This window comes from Nanorana parkeri, unplaced genomic scaffold (assembly GCF_000935625.1).
Source record: "Nanorana parkeri isolate BGI_ZX_2015 unplaced genomic scaffold, ASM93562v1 scaffold320, whole genome shotgun sequence".
NCBI classification, from domain to species: Eukaryota; Metazoa; Chordata; class Amphibia; order Anura; family Dicroglossidae; genus Nanorana; species Nanorana parkeri.
This window is the reverse complement of record NW_017306588.1, coordinates 953,699-973,885: the sequence shown is the minus strand read 5'-3', so window position 1 is coordinate 973,885 and position 20,187 is coordinate 953,699. Positions and strand designations below refer to the sequence as shown.

At 43.2% G+C, this 20,187-nt stretch overlaps 1 protein-coding gene across 5 annotated transcripts in view; it reads right to left on the bottom strand.

Moving 5' to 3' along the window:
* The window catches only part of CLASP1 (cytoplasmic linker associated protein 1), a 169,814-nt gene that overhangs the window by 13,111 nt on the left and 136,516 nt on the right, over positions 1–20,187 (bottom strand). For 4 of the 5 annotated variants that reach the window (XM_018558094.1, XM_018558095.1, XM_018558097.1 and 1 more), the window contains 4 exons: positions 11,075–11,222; positions 10,352–10,598; positions 10,070–10,260; positions 9,607–9,735 (listed from right to left, as the gene is read on the bottom strand). In XM_018558094.1, the coding sequence (XP_018413596.1) occupies positions 9,607–9,735; positions 10,070–10,260; positions 10,352–10,598; positions 11,075–11,222 (715 nt within the window). Of the gene's footprint in view, positions 1–9,606; positions 9,736–10,069; positions 10,261–10,351; positions 10,599–11,074; positions 11,223–17,061; positions 17,173–20,187 lie in introns of all 5 variants that reach the window. The other variant, XM_018558092.1, reaches the window with a different exon arrangement.

Sequence of the window (20,187 nt, the reverse complement as noted above, 5' to 3'; positions counted from 1 at the left end):
GGGTGCGGGTGTGTGTGTGTGTGTGTGTGTGTGTGTGTGTGTGTGTGTGTGTGTGTGTGTGTTTGCAGGACTGCAGTGAGCTCACAGAGAGGGTGGCGGCGCTGAAAGAAGGGAGCACTATGGCCTGCAATTATCTACACCTATATTGTTGACAGGAGTAGATTGACGGCTGCTGTAGCCTGTGCTCTATCCCTTGTGATCTCGAACTAGACAGGAAGTTCAAGGAACCTGAGCTGAGAGAGTTGGAGCTGTTTTGAAACATGACGACTAAGTGCATGGACACAAATGTAAAGAAATACTTTGCTGGGCGATGTATATATTCGTTTGATCTGGATTTATTATTGAATTGGAGGGTTTAATATTACTTTAATAATGAAAAAAATTAATTGGACCTAAAAGATAAATAGAATAAAATGACAATAGGTCACATTTTTTTGGGTAGCAAACACTGTTCAAAGTTTCTCTTTATTTGCGAGCCATCAGATTTTTTTTTTCCCCCACCCAACAGACGAACTAAAAAGATTGGGAGAAGATGGCGGCAAAAAATGGGGGGGGGAGGGGGGGATCACGGGCCTTACATCGCAGGAGGCTAACAATTTACACAAACCTTTTTTTCCCCTTGCGTGCTTCACAGTGTAGTGTTGAAAGGGGAATGAGTAAAGCCCGTACGTTCACGCTTTATGATTCTGCTGTGTAACACAAAAGTTGCGCTTGTGATGTCATTTTAATCAGTAGACTGAATCGGATGGAAGGAGAAGGGGTCGGGCACTCAGGTTTAATGGCTGGCGTTATGTGTGATGTTCTGCGAGGTATCTGCTGAGGTTGGAAGAAAATGGAGCTATTCTGGGAGATGATTCACAAGGAATAAAGCCTTTCAAGTCAATTACATGCAAAACCACAGATCACACACCTCTGGGATATTTATGTATACGATTTCAACCTAATGATGAGACAATTACCGTGAGATGAAATAATGAATAATGTTATATAGCACATCGGTGGTTTTGTGAAGCCAAGGACAGCGGCTGAGGATACAATCCTTCCTACTTACTATACGGCAGAATGGAGAATTATTCAGAAGTCACAGAGATTGAACAATGGACGTAACAAACAATAAGCATTGTTTTCAGGGGTCAGGGTCTCTTTAAGTCAGTTTGGTCACACACAATCCATTATTTTTTTTAAAGGGCAGACGTTAGAAGACAGCTAAACCCTGGCCTGGTCTCACTCCAGGAAAGTTTGCCAATTACCATCCCAGGTGACTGTGAACCAGGAAACAGACAAGAGGACACAGTGTGCAGAAGCTGTGTAATGGCAGTGCCAGGACAATCAGATCTGATCCCAGTAAAATCAATGCACAATGGTGAAACATAGACAGCTCACACCCAATATGGTCATTTCCAGAGACACTTTTCCAAAAACCTGCCCATGCCTGCCATTCAACGCTGTCATGGCAAGAAAAGCCGGTTCCTGGCACTGCAAGACTTGCACAAAAGGGCATGTCAGGTCAGAAAAAATGCACTACATCCCTGCAATTGTTATTCGTTTTATGCTCAAAGTATAGAAAAATACCGCTTGATCTACCAGAAGTCCAGCGAGCTGATAACTTCCTGTACTTGGCAAACAACAATGCCTCTACTGCACTGAAACTCTGCAGTCCAGCAGGGGACATCTGGGCAGTACTCTCAACCCTGCCCAGATGTCCCCTGCTGGACTACAGTACTCCTCCCATCTTCATATGCATACATGGATGTCCTTTCCACCAAAATCATGCTGCTGCCTTGATTCCTAAAAGCCTTTGCTCAACCTGTGTGTAGGGAAAGGGATCTTAGGAGATGTAGTTTTGGGGGTATACATATGTCAATATGAACTGGTCTTCAAGCGGCTGCCCCTTTACAAGTCTGGCGATAACATTACAGTAATAAAAGCTGTTCTCACTACAGGAACAAGGTACAAAACAATACTGTGACAATCAAAGGATGGATGTCATTTTAAAATAATGAGCAGATTAAATGGCTGTGCACATATTATGACTTCTACTTTCTTTCCTACTAAGGGGAAAGAAGGACATGTTCAAGATGCTAAAGGAGAATTACTCAACTGAGCAGCTCTTTCAATTCTTATATGCTTAAATCCCTTCCTAACATGTGGATTCCTGATACACTTAATGTTATAGATGCCACCTAACAAGAGGATCATACGTTGGAAAGCAAAAGAAATGTACGCCAGCCCATAACAACCCCTTCTACCAACAGCACGTCTCACATTTGAATCAAAGCAGTGTGGAGGTTATGATCACAAAAACAGAGGGATGGTACCTGTGTCCCGCTGTACCCTGCAAGAAAAAAACAAACACCTTTTTTTATTCTTGCGTCGAGGGACACAGGAAGGCTTTAACCTACATGGCATCCGAAAGCAGTCCACCTGAGGTGTGAGCAACACAGCAAACAAATGCTGAGGGGCCTGAGAAAAAAAAAATCTGCAGCTTTCCTAACGCCTGAAACTGGCATCAGATGAGGCAGATATGTCCACCTGCTAGAACTTGGAGAACGTGTGAATAGAAGAAACCAAAAAAGCATAAGAGGTGCTCACAGATCTAGCAAAGCGCTCGACAGCAAAGTGTGCAATTCAAACCTTGTGATCCATAAGTTTGATTGATGGTCTGCCTGAGCCACCTAGAGATGGTGGAGCAAGAAACCGGTGCACCCTTATGGGGTTCATCTTGGATTTGAAAAAGTGGTTAGCTCTCTTAATGTATTCTGACCAGTCAGAAATGGTTTGCCACGGTCACAGCCAGAATCGGATGAAGGGCAGGACCCACCAGCAAGGAGAGAGTTCTAAAAAAGTGCTTCGAACAGCTTACAGGTTGGGTTTTTTAAAGACAGGCCCTCTTTCTACCAGAATAGTAAGCAGCTCGATAAGACAGGACAGTGCTGGATTCATGGAGGGAAAAGACCACCAAACGCATTCAAGGCTAATAAACAATTGGTGGAAACAAACAGCTTCTGAGGACACTTCCTATCTCCATAGAGAAATAGTCAGAACTCTCCATAGAGAAATAGTCAGAACAGCAGGTGCAGTGGGAAAGGCCGTTGACAAAGTCATTAATATGACAAAACACGTCAAAACGAGGGATAATCACAAAATCGACTTGTTCAGGCAGATGGTATAGTGCTGCCTGCACTTTCTACACATGAATGGAATTGTTTTTATGTCATTTTAATAAACAGATTTACACTAAATAAAATGTAACTTGCATCAATTGTCAGGAATTGCTATACGTGTTTTCATCCACTTGGTGAGCAGAGAAGAAGTGGTAAAACATTATTACCTGGTTATAATGTAAAGGAGGAACTGTGGAGAAGAACCAAAGGATTGTCTGAGCTTTTTTTACCTTTCTGAATTAAACACGTCTCTCCTGGGACACTGGCAAAAAACATGGCGTGCTGGTAGTAGGAGGGGTTATCACGGGTTGGGCTACAGTTTTTTGTTTGCTAGTGTCCAATCCTCCTGTAAGGTGGCAGTATAACGGAAGGTTAAAGGAGAACTATGGGGTTAAGTCTTTTCCCCATAGTTCTCCTTAGGGTAACGGGAGGACACAAACTAGCGTCCTCCCGTCACCCTAGGCTCAGTATATAGGGAGCTACAGCTCGCCGTATACTGAGACGCCGCAGCTGAAGCGAATACCGACAATAGTTTCCCGGGATCCGCGCAGCTGCGTGACTGACAACTAGCTCTGCCTATCTAGAGGCAGAGCCAGCTGTACCCGCCCCCTCCCCCGTCCGTTCCGCCAGTCAGCGCTGGAGGATCGGAGCGGGGAGAGGGGAATCCAGCCCCTCCCCTGTCACGGCGGAGAGCCGTGACAGGATCGAGAGGTGAGCGAACGCCGGTATGTGTTCGCTCACCTCCCGATCTACTGAGCCGACCTGTGACAGTCTCATTGTCACAGGTCGGCTAGAACTATGAGGTGAGTGGAAATCACTCATCTCATAGTTCTCCTTTAAAGACTTTGTGTCCCTCAATGGACAGGAAAAACTCCTTTTTAAAAGCTGACCAGTAATCTCCCATTAGTTGCTTATAGCCAAAATGGAACTCATAGTATACAGTGAGGAAAATAATGATTTGATCCCCTGCAGATTTTGTAAGTTTGCCCATGTACAAAGAAATGAAAGGTCTATTATTTATCATCGGTGTATTTTAAATGATAGAGGACAGAATATCAACCAAAAATCCAGAAGAAACACATGATACAAATGTTATAAATTGAGTTGCAGTTCAGTGAGTAAAATAAGTATTTGATCCCCTACCAAGCAACAATAATTCTGGCTCCTCCCACAGTCTGGCTATGTGGTACACAGATTAGTCCTGTCACTTTAAGAAGGTGCTCCCAACGACAACTCGTTATGTTTGGAAAAGACACCTCTCCACAGAATCTTTCTTCCATTCAAACCTCCCCACCATGGGCAAGACCAAATAGCTTTCAGAGGGCGTTACGGACAAGATTGTAGACCTGCACAAGACTGGAATGGGCTACAAGACTATCATCAAGAAGTTTGCCGAGAAGGAAACAACTGTTGGAGCGATTATTCGCAAATGGAAGGAATACAAAATAACCTTCAATGGCCCTCGGTCTGGAGCTCCATGCAAGATTTGGCCTCATGGGGTAAGGATGATCATGAGAGAAGTGAAGGATCAGCCCAGAACTACATGGAAGGAGCTTGTGAATGATCTCAGGGCAGTTGGGACCACAGTCACCCAACAAACCATTGGTAACACAATACATGGATTGAGATCCTGCAGTGCCCGCAAGGTCCCCCTCCTCAGGAAGGCCCATGTACAGGCCCGTCTGAAGTTTGAATGCTAAAAAGGTACAGGCCGACTTTGCCGCATTGAGGGGCCAATGGACGGGGCCACGTATTGTAAAATCTTGGTTGAGAACCTCCTTCCCTCAGCCAGGACACTGAAGATGGGTCGTAGATGGGTCTTCCAGCATGACAATGACTCAAAACATACCGCCAAGGTAACAAAGCAGTGGCTCAAGAAGAAGCACATTAAGGTCATGGAGTGGCCTAGCATCTCCAGACCTTCATCCTATAGAAAATGTATAGAGGGAGCTGAAAATTTGAGTTGCCGAGTGACAGCCAAGAAACCTTAAAGTGACATTAAACCCTCAGATTTTTTAACATAAACCAATACTGTAATGTGCGCCTTACTGTAATCCATGGTAGTTTCCCTTCTCTTTGCTGCTCTTCCTTTTAAATCTGTATCTCTTCTCATGCTGGGGGAGAACTTCTGTTTTGCAGCAGACTGTCTTGTCTCTGGAATGGATACATGGTGTCTGTGTGCAGGTTCACAACCTGAGCCAGCACTACAGGAAGAGGCACTCTGCTGCAAAGGGAAGTTCTCCCCCAGCATGAGAAGAGAAGAGGATTTAAAAGGAAGAGCAGCAAAGAGAAGGGAAACTACCATGGATTACAGTAAGGCGCACATTACAGTATTGGTTTATGTTAAAAAAATATGAGGGTTTAATGTCACTTTAAGGATGTAGAGAAGATCTGTAAAGGGGACCAAAATCCCTCCTGAGATGTGTCAACCACAAGAATGTCTTGCCAACAAGAGTTCCCCACCAAGTACTAAGTCATGTTTTGGTTGGGGATCAAATACTTATTTTACTCACTGAACTGCAACTCCATTTATAACATTTGTATCATGCGTTTCTTCTGGAATTTTAGTTGTCTGTCTCTATCATGTAAAATACACAGATGATAAACATTATAGACCTTTCATTTCTTTGTAAGTGGGCAAACTTACAAAATCTGCAGGGGATCAAATCATTATTTGCCTCATTGTATAAAAAAACTGGAACAACCAATGAGGCTTCCGCTAGATGTACAGAAGTTTATGGTGGAGGAGATTGCATTCTGTAAGCTTTCTAATCTCACACTGATCAGAATGTTAATATTCTTATAAAACTGTCTCACCTGTTTGTACGCAACACACGATAACACTTTATAGCTATACATAGAGAAAAATGTTACACACAAACAAAAAAAAAACAAAACGATGCAGAATCTGAAACGTCTTGTCCTTTCGAGCGTTAATTTCATGCAGAGAACAATATGCCCATTAATTTAAGCTTCATTAGTTTTCTTTTACTCTAAACTTGAGTTTCTTGTTAATAAGTAAGCCCTTGGGTCACACTATGAAGCAGTCTCATTACACACGGTATACGGGGTGGTTTGAGTGAGTGAGTGAGAGCCAATTTCAGCTACATAAAGAATGTCGTTCTGTGGGTATATTAATTTAAGCATAGCCAGCTCATCCCCCAAACATGGACCAAGAGTAACAGAGGAAAAATTATGATTTGGGTATTACTTATAATCACTCTGCTCAGTAAATATGCTCCAAAAAAATGTAAGTGCTGAACATTCTAGGTGCCAGAAACACAAAAATGAAAGCAAAGAGTGTAGAGGAGCCCTTTTGAAGAGAGTGTCAGGACAAAGGCACCATGACAACTATAACTCGCATAGGCAAGTACTAAGGGATCCCAGAACAAGGGAGAGGCAACACTAAAGGATCCCAGAACAAGGAGCATGAACCCCCAACAAATCAGGAGAGCAGCCTAGGGTGACAATGCTGCTTCACCGTCACTGCAATGGAGCACCGTTGTCACCCCAGATGTATAGTGACGAGGACTTTCAATTATGTGATCCCCAATCCTGTGGCAATCCGTGCTTACTTCTCCCCCACCGCTTCACTTTGGCTTGTGGTGTGTCCCTCAATGTCCTCACGTATGACACAAGGCTAATATTTCCATACACTGACCTGAAGAAGGCCAAAAAGCCTGAGACAGTTGTATGCACTTTTAAATAAACTGCTTTATAATATTAGACTGCAAATGTGCTGGAAGCCTAGCTACTGAGTCACTGCTGGGAGGATGACCAGGGAAAGCCGAGCTGGTGAGGGGAAAAACTTGGACATCTTCAGTGTTTCTGCTGTGAACTTTGAGTATGAATTGCTCCACAGTGTCAACAGCAACTGAGGTCAGAATCTTGGAAAATGTGCGGTAAATTTCCAGTATAGTGGGGAATGCGAGTCTCAACTCTTTTTGCCATGATGCATCACTGAGATCTGATTGCTCAAGCTCTGTAACATCAGGGCAATGGAAGGGCCCTTAAATACAGAGTGAATGTTCTCACCCTAGGAAGTGTGTTATTCATGGGATTACTAGGTAGATAAGAAAAAAGCCTGAAAACCACCAAAACGAATGCAGTTTCCACACCTAAGGACTAGTAAACTGCAATATATGTTTTTGGTTTAGTTATCCTTTAAGGGATCTTGGAACAAATATGTGCTGACATGATAGGATCTCAAAACAAAGGAGGGTTGATACTGAAGGACCTTAGAACAAGGCAAGCTGGTATTAGGAACCTCAGATCAAAGGAGAAGAGTATGCTAAAGATTCCAGTAAAAGGTGAACTAACCCCCCACGGACACAAGCATTCAGCCTATCGATGCCTAGGGAACAACTGAAACATCTGAAGAAAAAAGGAAAACGGACAGACTGTTTAAAATGCAACAAATTCATTTCACCGCTGAATCCCTACAGGTATCCACTGTCCACAAAACGAGCCGTCAGAGATAAACTGCTATGCAAAGTATTACTCTGTATGTGAATAAGTACGGTGCACCTTGTTCATTCAGAGAGATTGACTGGAGTTGTTCTCTCAGCAGGTCTCTGCACACAGAGATGGCACAAGCCCAACATGCCATTTTTACTATGAAACTGGTTCTGGCAAAGTGTCAAATGACTGGTGAAAGTATACACTGAGGAGGTGGCACAGAAAAACAAGCATCAGAACACAATGTCTCTTGGAATCTTATCAGAAATCCAGTAACAAACCACTGACTGTTCACCTAAATGACTGCTATGTGATTACGATGCCTAAATAACTCGGCAGTTCTCTTCAAGCAGCTGCTGAGAAGCCTTCTGCCATGCTGGAGTCGTTTATGGAGTGGCTTACTTCTATCCTGCAGGCATATGGAAAAGTAAGCTGTGATATGTCAAAATGCTAGAGGGCATAATAAAGGATTATCTGGTAGAATTTGTTCAGGAAAACGGGATAGTTAATGACAATCAGCACGGGTTCAGGAAAGACCGTTCCTGCCTAACTAACTTGCTAACTTTTTATGAGGGGGTGAGTAGAGATATGGACGGAGGTAAGCCGGTAGATGTGGTATATCTGGATTTCTCAAAGGCTTTTGATACGGTACCACACAAACGCTTGCTACACAAGCTGAGGGCTATGGGCATAGATGAGGTGGTGTGTACGTGGATAGAGAACTGGCTACGGGAACGTGTCCAGAGGGTATCTGTAAATGGCACCTTTTCAGACTGGGCTAGTGTAATGAGCGGGGTGCCTCAGGGTTCTGTGCTGGGTCCCATATTGTTCAACTTATTTATTAATGACATCGGGGAGGGTGTTAACAGCGATATTTCCGTGTTTGCGGATGACACCAAAATAGGGAGGGTAATAGACACGGACTTAGACACTATAACATTACAGGAGGACCTGGATAAAATAGGGGGAGGGGCATTAATGTGGCAGATGAGGTTTAATGTCGATAAATGCAAAGTAATGCACTTTGGAATTAAAAATAAACAAATGGGTTATACAATTATGGGTATGCCGCTGGGGAAGTCAGAAATGGAGAAGGATTTGGGGGTCATTGTAGACCACAAACTGAAAGGTAGTTTGCAGTGCCAGGCTGCTGTAAACAAAGCTAGCAGGGTCTTGTCCTGTATTAAAAAGGGGATGTATTGCAGGGACAAGTCTATAATTTTGCCACTTTATAGATCATTGGTTCGACCTCATCTGGAGTACGCGGTCCAGTTCTGGTCACCAGTACTAAGAAAAGATGTCCTTGAGTTGGAAAAAGTCCAGCGAAGGGCAACCAAACTAATTAGGGGTATGGAGGACCAGAGCTACGAGACGAGGCTACTAAATTTAAACATGTTCACATTAGAGGTGAGGAGATTAAGGGGGGATATGATTTCCATGTACAAAATGTTTAATGGTGGTAGCAACATTAGCGATAAACTGTTTAAAATTAACTCCGTTACAAAAACTAGAGGCCATAACCTAAAATTGGTGGAAAAAAAATTCCAGCACAAGGTGCGAAGGGGGTTCTTCACAGTAAGATCAGTTAGGGTCTGGAACTCACTGCCACAGGCGGTGATTTCAGCAAATAATGTGGAATTGTTCAAGAAACTTTTGGACGATTTCTTAAGGGACCGTAATATACAGGGGTACAGGTAATATACAGGGGTACAGGTACTCCTAGAATGAGATCCTAATAGGTTGGACTTGATGGACTAATGTCTTTATTCAACCTCAAATACTATGTAACTATATATGGCCTTGTGAAGTCCAGTATCAGCTATTGCGGTCCTATCAACTACTTCAAACGGTTTATTAATTCTCACACTTTAGGCAGATCTGCTTCCCGAGACCCAATGGCCTAAGGCGTGATCAACCTTCCCACCCTGCTGTCTGCCCAAAAACAATAAGCCCTATGCCCGCACTGCATAGGTGACGAATCTACCTCTTTATGGGAATCCTTGTGAGCCTCTAGAGTCTTCATGATCGTCAACTCAGCATAATTTTTAAACCTGGCTGGCTGGTTCCTCAGGATTTCTCGGAGTACTCGTAATGCGAGAGCTCGAATAGCATGCTGGGAAACAAGAATAGAAGAGTGAATATCTAGTAGCAAGAAAATGCACAATGTTTAAAGGCACAAAACTGATCCAATCTATGACAAATACCATTCAGACAAGTCGACTACAAAAAGCTTCACTGAAGGGTGCAAAGATGTGAACACAAATACCCCTCAAAAACGTATCCAGAAAGCTCTCTGAAATAATATATATTTGTGATAACCGCCACAATCTGTATTTTTGGTTTAGTGATTAAGGAATTCAGAAGTCAGTTGCCTGTTTATCTTAAAGCAAACCCCGATGCCTCAGTTTAATATTAAAACACCCACAAATAACGATTGCAGAACTCACATCTTTATCTCCGAGAGTCTCCAGGAGAAGAAGGAGAATAGTTTTGAAGTGCTCCTCCCAAACACCAAGGTTGTCTTCTCTAGTTATCTTTAGCAGTTCACAGAGGGCACCTTTCCTTTCCTCCACCCGCTCATTGTGATTGGACAGTTCTTTCAGCAGGTCGGCCACCAAGTCAGAGTGGTCAATAGGAACTGTAAGAGAATTAGAAGTGCAAATAGTGGTCAGCATGGGGTGTGAGCAGAGGAATTCGCTAGAAAAAAAAGTGTGCTGGTCACAACTAACCATCACGCAGCTGGTCCATGTCATCATCAAACACTGCTTCCTTAAGTGCGGTCTTGTCATAGCTATTGATAGAGTCTGAGTAGGGGTAAGGGCTGTACTCTCGTCCACGTGGACCGGTAAACGCGCGAGGCGGTTGTGTGTTCAGCAGTGAGGTTTTGTTGTCTAGAGCCATTCGTCCTCCTTCCACAACATCTGATCCTCCGCGGAGATCGCTGACAGGGGATGCCATTCCGGCTTCTCGGGAGACCTGTGATGTAGAAAATGTAATATGGAAAAAAAAGTCTTTGGACCTTCTGGAATCATATGTGGTATAAAGCTACAAAAAACTAAGTTCATGAATAACACCTAAAAGATGTGGAGATCACAATGGTGCATGATACTATAATGACCAGGGTATAGGGTATGCTGAACTTGGGGGGGACCTTAACTGTTCCCTAAATCTTTAGACCCCCATAACTAACAGATCTTGGGGGGGCTAAATGGTCACCAGCAAAAAGATCCAAAACACAAATACCGTTTGCAATTCTTTTTCTCAAGAAAGATCTTTTCCATTAAATCAGCTGGGGGAAGGGGAGGGATTTTAATAATTTTGCCAATTTCCGGAGTTAGGCTTTTAAAATATTTATAGACAGAACTTGTTTACTTTAGTTTTGGATGGAAGGAGGACATGATAAACATCTTATTTACTCCGTCTGAGTCACCTTTATTTTACACAGTACTTACCAAGTCATCCTTCCTTCCATCTCGCTTAACGGGCTCATTTAGATCCTCTTGGCTGCGGAAGCTAAATTTCTCAATGGCTTCGGTGACGCCGCGGAGCGAACTATAAATTTCATCAGAATTCAGATTTTCCGTGTCGTAATCTAGAAGGCTGGAAGCGAAATAAGAAAATTAAAACAAAGACTGAAATGCGACACAGGACATCAGAAGTGCAGCGATGGCCCGACAAGCAGAGTTTTCCCAGCAGCTGGAAGCATGATGGAATGAATCTGAGAGACAAGCCGGGCCTAATAGGTGCAAGTCCCGCATTACCACTGCATAGAAGAGACATCCTGGAATATGAACCCAGCATTTAATGAATGGACAATGCATATAGCAATTGATGAAAAAGTATCATTCATGCTTGTGTAATATGTAATCTATAATTCAGTCAAAAGGAGAATTCTGCAAATTATAATGAATGTGCGTTCCAGCTGTTATCAATTTGTAGCTTGGACACATACAATGAGATTTAAGCTTCAACAAGCCCGCAAAACCTTCCCTGTAATCTGGCACTAACCACAAGATATACAGTCCTACATTTGGCAGTCATTTACCATGTTGTCTTGCCATTATATACTGTAGTATAGATCTGGGAGATTGTCAGTCTGTATATTAACTATATTTTTGTATAGCGCATGCAATTTTTTAGCATACAATATCAGTATCAGAAGGATGGCTATTGTACAGTTAGGGCTGGGGGGTTATAGTATATAGAAATACTTTTTGCTTTCTGTGTCCCATTGGGGAGATGATTAGAAGAACCTTACTTCCTGAAACCAAAATAAGAGAAAATCTCTCCAAAATATGGAATATGGCCTCTTATGAGGCCACTGGAACATGTTGCCCAATTAGAAGATTTTTCCTTCTATTCCTGTTCAAAATTGTCTTCTGTCTCGGTGATAATGGTCACCAAAGACAAATATAGGAGGGTGAATCTCCCAAACGCCAATACTAACAGCAATAAAACCTGACAACCTTTTAAGTACAGCCCCATTGGCTTTAGACACACTTTAATGGCAGGTTTAAGTTGACACGTTTAGGTGATTGGGTATAATTATAGCGGTTTTTTTCATGTACCATCTAGTGATGCCACACTTTAATGAGCTGGACTCGTTTTGCTGTGGCTCCTGTACCAAAAATAACTGTGCAAACATATTCCGACACATAAACCCAGTGCACACAGTTCAAGGATGGACAGAAAATAAAAACAAAAAACTTGGAAACCAGAAGATCCAATCTAGTAGCACGCTTCTGATAATGCTGCAGCCTTGGTTCTGTGAAGGCTTTCACACAGAAGGTGACCTGCGTTTACTGCAAAGTTTTTCTGCCGTGGTCTGCGGTGCCTCAGGTGGATTCTACATCACTTCATAGCTAACCCATCTGGACTGAATATTAACCTCAGACCAGCAAGACGCACAAGCATCAATTTTTTTTAGATCCTACTGATTAAAGGAGATCTATGGGGTCAGTGTTTTTCCCCATAGTTCTCCTTAGGGTAACAGGAGGACACAAACTAGCGTCCTCCCGTTACCCTAAGCTCAGTATACCACGAGCTACAGCTCGCCGCAGCCGGGGCGGATCCCGACGTAGATGACGGGGATCGCCCAGCTGCGTGAGTGACAGCTGGCTCTGCCTATCTAGAGGCAGAGCCAGCTGTACCCGCCCCCTCCCCCGTCCGTTCCGCCAGTCAGCACTGGCAGATCGGAGCGGGGAGAGGGGAATCCAGCCCCTCCCCCTGTCACGGCAGAGAGCCATGACAGGATCGAGAGGTGAGCGAACCCGGTATGTGTTCGCTCACTTCCCGATCTACTGAGCCGACCTGTGACAGTGTCATTGTCACAGGTCGGCTAGAACTATGAGGTGAGTGGAAATCACTCATCTCATAGTTCTCCTTTAAGGACTTGCTTTTCCTACTCAATGTTAAAACTCCATCAAAATGAACTGGAAATTGTTTGACTTGACCAATATCTCACTGCCAAACAAAAACATGATTCAAGATTGAAAAACTCTTGCACACATGGTGCCATTTTTCTTACATGTGGCTGAAATAATGAAAAAACCCGTCGGGCCCTCCTATACCTCGATTAAAAGATGAAAGTTATCTATTTTCCTTAAAAGCACATTGCTCCTGGAGTGTTAATTTCTATGTAGAGAGTCTGAGATCTTTCCACAACCAGGTGCTTTCATTTATATCGTGGATATTACCAGCCCCACTGCAGCAAAATGAGTCTCAGCAACCGGCAATAAAGCCATTAAGGCACCATCAGGAACCAGAGCAGTGTGCATGACTTCAGGCCATGATTGTGAGAATGAGAAGTGCAGGCTGTAATGTTAAAGCAACAGAGGTTTCATAAATCTACAGCTTGGAACTGCAGAAATGAGCACCTAGAAGGGGCAATAAATATGCAGAAATGGTTCATATACCCAGGCACTGATTTCACAGCTCATAATATTAAAGGAGAACTATGGGGTCAGGGTTTTTCCCCATAGTTCTCCTTGGGGTAACGGGAGGACACAGACTAGCGTTCTCCCGTTACCCTAAGCTCAGTATATAGGGAGCTACAGCTCGCGGTATACTGAGACGCCGCACCTGGAGCGGATCCCGACGTAGCTGGCGGGATCTGCCCAGCTGCGTGAGTGACAGCTGGCTCTGCCTATCTAGAGGCAGAGCCAGCTGTACCTTCCCCTGTCCGTTCCGCCAGTCAGCGCTGGCAGATCGGAGCGTGGAAAGGGGAATCCAGCCCCTCCCGCTGTCAGCTAGAACTATGAGGTAAGTGGAAATCGCTCATCTCATAGTTCTCCTTTAATGGCATCTTGTCACTTAGGTTATGTGGTCAAACGTTTATGGACAACTGACCATCACACTTATACTATGTGGCCAAAAGTCTGAAACCCCCCTCTCCAAATGCCTGGGTTTAAGGTGTTGCCAGTAAAGACATCTTAGACCATTCTGCTCTTCCAACCTTGTGACATCAGTTAGCAGAAGGCCCTTTTCTGCTCCAGCATGACTTGTGCTAATGGGACCAGTCCGGGGGAACTCGAGCGCCCCACACAGAGACCTCACCTCAACCCTATGAACTCCTTTTAGATGAATTTAAAAAGAAGACTGCGAGCCTGCAAGTCTTCTCATGCAACATAAGTACCTGGACCTCGCAAATGTTCTTTTGGGTGAATGAACACAAATTCCCACAGGCACACTCCAAAATCTTTTGGAAAGCCTTCCTACAAGAGTGGAGGACAATATAGCTGCAAGGGGGAAACCAAGTCCATATTAATGGCCATGGTTTTGGAATGTGATGTCCAACAAGCTCACATACTGTGTCCACAAATGTTTGGCCATACAGTGTATTTTTATAATCAATGTCTTCACACTTTCCATGTTATTCTTCGAGGGGGAACTGGTTCACAAGGCAAAACCAGAGCTAGGAACATGGGCGGAGCACTTTGTCCTTTTTGCATTGTGTGCTAAAGGACCTTGCCCCAGCACTAGGTAGAGGGCATCAGTCTAAGTTTATTTGCCCTTTAAATTGTAATTTACGTCAACAGACTTTAAATATTCAATGTATCCCGAGGATAAAAAAAAAAAAAATGGGTCAGAGGGTCATGTCAGATAAATAGAAATGCCACATTTAGCAAATACTGTTGCTTTAACAATGAGAATTACCTTATTCTTTTAAAGGAGAAAGCGGCAGCCAGGCATGCAAGAGTCCCTAATGGATGGCACACGATGGAACAAAAGGCATTCAGTAATGAATGGGTGATCTGGTGTCACAATATTCATTTTTTGTTTTTTTTTTTACAAATTATCAGTATAGTGAACAAATCCACAATCAGTTAATGAAAACCAACTAAACACATGAGAGACATCGATAGGATGGTTTGCATTTGTGATCTCTATAAACTATTTATCTCATGGGTAAGGGTGGGTGACGGTCAAACGATTCCCCATTTCTCATAAGGAGATGACAAGCTGATATCAAGAACTGCGATTTACAGACTAAAAAAATAGTCTTGAAGTGACATTAAACCCTCAGACTTTTTTTTACCATAAACCAATACTGTAATGTGCACCTTACTGTAATCCATGGTAGTTTCCCTTCTCTTTGCTGCTCTTCCTTTTAAACCTTATCTCTTCACATGCTGGGCAGGACTTCTGTTTTGCAGCAGACTGCCTTGTCTCTGGAATGGATACACGGTGTCTGTGTGTAGGTTTGCAACCTGAGCCAGCACTACAGGAAGAGGCAGTCAGCTGCAAAGGAAGTTCTCCCCCAGCATGAGAAGAGATAAGGAAATAAAAGGAAGAGCAGCAAAGAGAAGGGAAACTACCATGGATTACAGTAAGGCACACATTACAGTATTGTGTTAAAAGATCTGAGGGTTTAATGTCACTTTAAGGTATTTTAATGGATTTTAGACCTTGCACTGTTTTTGTCTCCCATCTCTGAACTTCATATTATGAATATATTTTTGTAAGTCAGGTCTCCAGTATTGTTCCTAGACTCCATCCCCTAGTGACACCGGCAGTGCAATCCCGTGAGATCAGAAGCAGGAGTGGGCAGGACATGTGTCTACAAATGTCACTTGATAAGCTTCTGTAAGACTAGAAGGGTGCAAAAGAAGGGGCCCTGGACCCTGTCGCTGTGCAGATGTACTCTACTGCTTCCAATCAAGTTCTCCCCCAGCATGAGAACAGATACAGATTTAAAAAGGAAGAGCAGCAAAGAGAAGGGACACAACCATGGATTACAGTAAGGAGCACATTACAGTACTGGTTTATGTTAAAAAATCTGAGGGTTTAATGTCACTTTAATGGCTGTCTTATAAAAACATGTTGTGCTTGTATACACACAGTCTAGCCAACACGCAGGTGTCAGGGCCATTATAACCTGACCTGCGTGTTTACCTCCAAACAAGGGACAGATTGACACAATAAAAAACATAACATCATGAAAATGTGTTAATCTATAACTGAAGTGTTATACATCCAATCCCAATGGGTATCTGATTCATAACACAGTATTAAAGATTGTTCAATTCAACACTCTTATGCCCATACATGTGGAAATTTTCTGCCAATTTATCCAGTTTACATCCAATGGGATTGCAAAAAAGATTGCAATTGCTGGAGACTAAGCAAGCACCCACCTACGAGTTTGATCGGACAGAATACAGCTGATTGTAATAAATTGACAGCTTCAATAAAATTTACTGACAGATTGGTTCGAAAAAAGAAAACATTATGGCAATATCTTTGAAAAAAAAAAAGATTGGCTAATTCCACTTCGTTTTTCCTTTAAAACGCCCATTTATGTCCGATTGCTTTGGGATTTCTAAAAAACAACTTTCGATAAAGAGCAAAGACAACCAACCTTTATATGATCAACTAGCAAAGTTTGTTTGATGTTCCTGAATAAAATGGATATAACAGATGGAAACAATACATTGTGATCACATACACAAACCAGTCAAAAAAGTGATTGGATTTCCCACACTTCTAGTCCTATACAGTTTGGGGGTTCCTCCAACTGCCAATGGTTTCAATGTAAAAATGAACTGAAATTATATACACAGACTGCTACATGTATGGCCAGTGTAAGACCCTCTAGGGCAGCAATGGCAGTACTATGACAAACATACTATAAACATATCAATATGTATAGGAGGTTAATGTGTACAGTAAGTTGTTAGTATCTTAGCAAGGTTTAATATATTTCCATGTAAGAAAGGAAAACTAGGCATGAGCCATGCAGGGATGAAATGAAGCTAAAGGTTTCCTTTGAAGCTACAATAAAAATCACATTCAAGATAAATATAGAAGTGTTTCAGAACCATACAGCAGAGATCTGGCTGGCTTCAGTTAAATAGATACAGCTTTAACAACCACCACATGGTGTGCGGACTGCAATAATATTGTGACACCAGACAAGTCAAACAGGTGGCTGAGTTACCTCGGAGAGTAAGAGTGTCTGAACGCCTTGCGAGACGGCGCAGTGGGGATGGAGTGTGATGGCGGAGGGAGGTGTTTGGGCAGCCCATCTGCACTCCAGTCCCACAGCCGGCTGCCGCAAGGAAAAAGGAGGATCGGGGAGAGGACGATGGGTGGAGAATGAAAGGAAAGAGGAGAAAAACAAGGAAGAAGGATAAAATGATGCCATTTCATGCATTCTCAGACAGTTATAAAAAGTTGACAATCTACCAGTAGTGACATAATGTGATAAGTAATCTTTCGAGCAGTGTCTCCCAAACTGTGGTATGTATATGGTATAAGATGGTAAAAGGCAGGACCTAGTTGAGGAACTTACCTCCTGCAGTATCATTCAGAAATGGCAAACTTCGGAGAGAATATGTTTTACTTGCCAGATAGATTTGCTTCTGCAAGCTCAAGCAGATATTTTGGAGAGGCCAAAGCAGTGACTAGGGCCTGGTCTTTACATGGAATAATGAGGAGTGTCCCGTCATAGCTGCTGGATCTGTCCAAGTACACATAATCTTTCCTCAACACCCTCAACTTACCTTCAAAGTCCAAGAAGGAGCCTGAGGGTCCGCAGTCAACCTCCAAAGCCACATTTTAGTCTACCACAAACCTCAGCCTAACACAAACATGGTATCGGATACAGAGCCCGACACACAGAGTTCCAGGGGAAGATCCCCCCTTACCTCCAGATTCCTCCTCTTGGTGAACGCATTTCTCTTTCACGAAAGTCATAAGCCACAGGACTCTTAGTGCCAATCCTGCCGAGCTCTGGAGACTCCTCAACCCCAGACTGAGGATGATGACTTGCTAAAGCTTGACATTCAAGCTCACTATCCCTAATGCCTCCTCCTGCTGCTCCACAGATTCATTTCTCAGCCATAAACCTTTGGTAAGCGCTAGAAATCGAACAGAACCTCTATACAAAAAAGGTCGATTCGGAGGAGTTTATGACAAAAATGTAAGTCTCCTTATAAAAATGAAATTGCAGAAACAAGGTAGTATGTATCTACCATTAAACCTTGACTAGATGCCTTGGGAAAGGATAACTTTCCTACAACAAAAACCAGCACAGTTGGAAAGTTTCTTCAATTAGACAACCAAAACAGCAGAGGCACACAGAAAAACATCTCAATCAGATAACTACCTGAATGCGCTGGCCCCAAGAAGACCCATGGAAACCCAAATCATGCAGCAAGAACTAAACAATGCATATTAGGCACTGTGCCCAATCTGACCAGACCCAAATACGTGATATGCTGGGTCTACTAATATCTTATCAAGGAGTAGATCATAGAACAAGGGCCATGTCCAAAATCAGGCCCAGGTACTGCAAGCGATGGAAGGGTTCCATCAATGACTTCTGGAGGTTCGGGAACAATCCAAAGTTCTGCAGGATTTGTATTGTTTCCTCTGACTCTTACCTGAGAAGATCCTCCAAGTACCCTACTATGGGAATCCCTCGAGCCTAAAGCACTGCCAACACAGAGGCCAGCATCTTGGTGAAGACCCGAAGCACAGTGGACAGGTCAAAAGGAAGGGCAACAAATTAGTAGTGTTGCATGTCCACAGCAAAACATAGGTAGCATTGATGGGCAGGAAAAATTGGGATGTTCAAATATGTATCCTTGATGTCCACTGACATCAGGAAGTCTCCTAAGTGGGTTAACCAACCAGAATTTGGGGACTCATTGAAGCCCACTGAGGATCTACAGATTGACAATAGGAAGGACATTCCCCAACCCCTTGGCTTTGGGGACAGTGGGAGTAAAAACCCCTGTAACCTTTCTCTTTCCAGTACAGCAATACAGGGGGATCTCTGTAAGCTTGATTGCAGAAAGTGAGGAGGTGGCAAGGAGCGAAGCTCAAGATTGTGACCCTTGGTTAAGATTCATGTGGACCCAGGCATTGGGAATGTCCCAAGAAGCCAAGACAGCCGACAATATACCCCAACAAACCCCCAAAACCCTCAACCACAGGTAAAAGAAACTGAGAAACTCATTTTATATAATTCTTGGCGTCTCATTTTGTACAACTAGATATCAAATAATGAAAAATATTGTTTACTGGCGATTGCATGGTTTATTTGTGTATGCTTCTCATAACTTTCGGAGCTTGTAAGACCGTGACAATATATCTTCAATGTCTTCGTACTACATATTATCTGAGATTTGTTAAAGAATTAATTGAAGAAAAAGCGGTCTCTAGTTAGTGACTAGTTAAGTGGTCTGTGAGATTTTGTTTTTAAAATGGTACATGTGGTATCAGGACCGTGCGGGAAAAGAGAGGATGCACTCCTGACCAAAGTCTGGGGAACACTGATCTAAAACACAACGCATTGTGCTGGTCTAATGGAAATACCTAATGGAAATACCTTGAAAAAAATAAAACACAAAAATTATTTTGCAGATCTGCACTCGGAAACCTTAAAAGGAGAACTATGAGGGGGGGGGGATTGTCACTCACCTCATAGTTCTAGCCGACCTGTGACAATGAGACTGTCACAGGTCGGCTCAGTAGATCGGGAAGTGAGCGAACACATACCGGCGCTCGCTCACCTCTCGATCCTGTCACGGCTCTCTGCCGTGACAAGGGAGTGACTGGATTCCCCGCTCCTCCAGCGCTGACTGGCGGAACGGATGAGGGAGGGGGCGGGTACAGCTGGCTCTGCCTCCAGATAGCTGTAGCTCGCGGTATACTGAGCTTAGGGTGACGGGAGGACGCTAGTTTGTGTCCTCCCGTTACCCTTAGGAGAACTATGGGGAAAAACACTGACCCCATAGTTCTCCTTTAAGCACACCCGGATCAACTTACCACAAGTTTCAGACTTCTTGTTTAATTTACAAAATGTGTGTGCTAAACCTTCTATAGTGACGGTCCTGGACATTGAATTCTTCTGGTTTACAATCGTGGGTATATTCTATATCTTGAATGTTACTGTAAATCAATAACCTGGAACCAGCTATAACATTATAGTGCTAATTACTGTACCGAAAGGCACACCGAATTCACAGCGGCTTGTTTATGGCTGAGAAACATGCAGACTCCTTTATCTGCAGAATACAAATAGTTAACCGACAGGTTTATTGGTGCACAGCATTCC